Below are 3,062 nucleotides of genomic sequence, written 5' to 3'. Positions count from 1 at the left end.
TGGGGTAATAATATAGTGTAAAGCGCATAGAGCCTGCTGTTGAGCGGGGATATGCGCTATACAAATGCTATCTATTATCTATTATTATTATTAATCACCATCTGAAATCATATGTGTTGTGTTTTGAAAGGGTTTGTTACTGCTCACTTTAGCAATAACAAAACAGACCCCATTTTTTTACTTTTCACCCCTCAAATACACATTCGTTCATTTGCATTTTTTCCTTTTCACAATGATTTATAAACCCGTGTAAAGATCTTGGTGTTCGGGCGTTAGCTTTGCATGGCACTTGCCTCGTATCCCGGGGGTCTCAGAACTCAGGTGCTAGCTATAGTATCCTGTAAATTTCCTGGGGAGGAGTATTTTTGTTTTGTTTTTATGTCGATTATTTGTTGTTGTTCTTGTTGTTGTTTTTTCGTGTTTGCTTAACTTTGGTAGTCTGCTGTTTTGTTTTTATTTCGTTTTTGTTTTGTTCTTCCTTTTTTCGGTTGGGGTGTGGGGAGGGGAGGGGGGTACCTTTCTATTTTAAGAGCATTTAGAAAAGGGGGCAGAGGGTTTGGTTTTGTGATCTTGACCCCGCTCTCTTTTTTTCTGGAGGACATTTAATTTAAGTAAATTATTTTTGTTGTTAAAAAGGTGTTTAAAGTTGCCAATTTCGAAAGTAAAACGTTTTTAATTTTTTAATTGAATTTTCAGGTACTTCATCTACCGCTGTGACGAGGCCACAATGTCTCTCTGCGGGGGGTGGGATAACCGTGTGAACGGCGTACTGTTGAGCTACATAGTAGCGAACTTGACTGGACGTGTGTTTAAATTTGAACACCTGAAACCGGCCTGTGATCTCACCCGCTACTTGCTTCCCAACGAAGTTGACTGGCATCTCCCCAAGAGCTTCCACAAAAGAGTTATTCCATCGAAAGACGTGAAGTTGATAAAAAGGGTAGACGACAACAAATTTCTTGACAGTCTCCCGACTATGAACTTTGAAGGCATGTCACCAGCGGAAGTTCCGTACGTGTATTTCTTGGGCAACCGAAACTACGAGTTGCGACTGAAATGTTCCACAGTTTACCAAAATCAATTATCTTGGATGAGACATTTATCACGAGGGGACATAAAAGCAGCGGTGTATAAGAGGTTATTTAAATTATCTCCAAATTTAGATGTGAAACTTAAAAATCTTCTCGCGCAGAATCTGCCTACAGCGAAACATAGATTGATATGTGCTCACTTACGCATTGGGGCAAACCCATCCAACAAATATGATGGTAAGATACAGGACATAAATACAATAGGTAATGTATGGAGTTTTGTGAAAAATCACTCAAAAACTGATTTCGACAGAGTGTTTGTTATGAGTGATGCTAACGCGGCTATAGAGGATGCTAAAAAGCAATCTTTCGGCCACAGACTGATTTTGACCGATGGACCAATCGTGCACGTGGACAGAAATAGAGGTTTGACCACAGAGCATAAGTGTGCAGGTCTAGAGAAACTGATATTTGATCAGCACATCTTGATGAATTGTGACGTTCTTATGATAGGTTCAAGCGGCATCAGCAGGTTAGCGGCCTACATCCGCAACACAGACGAAGGTCTATACTGCTACTCCTCCGCCAAAGGAACTGTGGAGCCATGCACACGGCAGGATTTTGAAAAACATAACTTTAATGGCGGTAACATGAGTAGTGAGGACTGCTGATTCCTTAGAGGCACAGACTTCTTTTGCGGGAGAATTTTACTTAATTAAGGGTAAGCATTCCTGATCCTGTGTGGGTAACATGTCGTCGGCCCAGAGTACAACTGTCGTATTCCACTTTTCATGAAATCTGAGATAAGACCACTCATGCACTCAAATTTCCATGTGTTGTATCTCCAATAATTTTGAAGACTCTAAGCACAGTGTTTGTTGAGATATCCAGAACCCAGTTGTCGTATGTCCGAAGCGGATTTTAACAGAAAAGAGTACACTGTCGGAAGTCCATTAATTTCGATACATTTTGTTTTGTTGTATCTCCTTTTGAGCCAATGGGATGAGAGAGTACCGTCACGTGATTTTGTGGGCAAAGCAAAATAACGTCGTCTAGAACTAGAAGAGGACTGTTCAACGATCAAGAGGCCCTAACAGGGCATGTTCATTGAATTTGAATGAGTAATTTCATGAGCGTGTCTTTATGTCCCAAATTATTTAAATTCTATTTATGTCATTGTTTAGGAATAATCTGGTATAGCACTCTTAATTGTTTTGTTTTTGTAGTGCCTGCATAGACATTGTTGGTGCCTCTTCTTTAAACCTTAGCCTGGGATTTTAAAATTTGTTGATTTGATACAGCATTGCGCTTATTTTGTCAAGAGGCAGTTTTCCTTTGTAACAACCAGAGCACTCTAAGAGAGAAAGAGGTGGAGGTGGTGAGGAGAAGACGAGCAGCCTATAGTGATCTATTTTTATTTGATTCTTTGTTCATGAGGAACGCGATATTAAAACATTTGATTTTCTATATTATTATGTAATGAATAGCTGTAGTCAGGTGAGACCTCCGGAAAACAATTTAGGGCCTTTTACTTTTACTCTGAAAAAAAAATATATAGGCATAAAATTAGCACAACGGTAGGGTTTATAATTATGCTTATAACACAAGCACACAATCTCACATACGCAGAATAGAAGAATGTGCACCCTGGCCTTGCAAAGTTGTTTGTTAACTAGGCAATAAATACACCGGCACGCATGACTGCGCTTAAAAGGGATATGAAAATGAGGACAAATTTTAATGCTGATTTGATATGATATATTGACACGTTGTGGGCACTCCCTTTCCTGGTAGTGGTAGGGCAACAAGACCTGAACAGTGTCTAGATTTTTGTTCTGTAACGAAATAAACAGCTCATGCGGTCATAAGACGCGCTTGTTGAAAAGACGTACATAATCAAAAGCAATAGAACTGTGTGTATGTATGTATGTCTATATGTCTGTCTGTCTGCCTGTGTGTATGTATATCTGTTTGTTTGTCTGTCTGTCTGTCTGTCTGTCTGTCTGTCTGTCTGTCTGTCTGTCTGTCTGT

The 3,062-nt window shown here is 39.7% G+C and overlaps 1 protein-coding gene across 3 annotated transcripts in view; it reads left to right on the top strand.

Annotated features, from left to right (window-relative positions):
• Nucleotides 1-2,582, top strand: part of LOC101851600 — a 28,423-nt gene extending 25,841 nt beyond the window's left edge. For all 3 annotated transcript variants that reach the window (XM_035971869.1, XM_013086947.2, XM_013086948.2), the window contains exon 3: nucleotides 697-2,582. In XM_035971869.1, the coding sequence (XP_035827762.1) occupies nucleotides 697-1,702 (1,006 nt within the window). In that variant the 3' untranslated portion in view covers nucleotides 1,703-2,582. The remainder of the gene's footprint in view (nucleotides 1-696) is intronic.
• Nucleotides 2,583-3,062: the final 480 nt, after the last annotated feature.

Source organism: Aplysia californica, unplaced genomic scaffold (assembly GCF_000002075.1).
Source record: "Aplysia californica isolate F4 #8 unplaced genomic scaffold, AplCal3.0 scaffold00524, whole genome shotgun sequence".
Taxonomy (NCBI): domain Eukaryota; kingdom Metazoa; phylum Mollusca; class Gastropoda; order Aplysiida; family Aplysiidae; genus Aplysia; species Aplysia californica.
The sequence above is the reverse complement of the archived record's forward strand: the minus strand, read 5'-3'. Positions and strand labels throughout refer to the sequence as shown.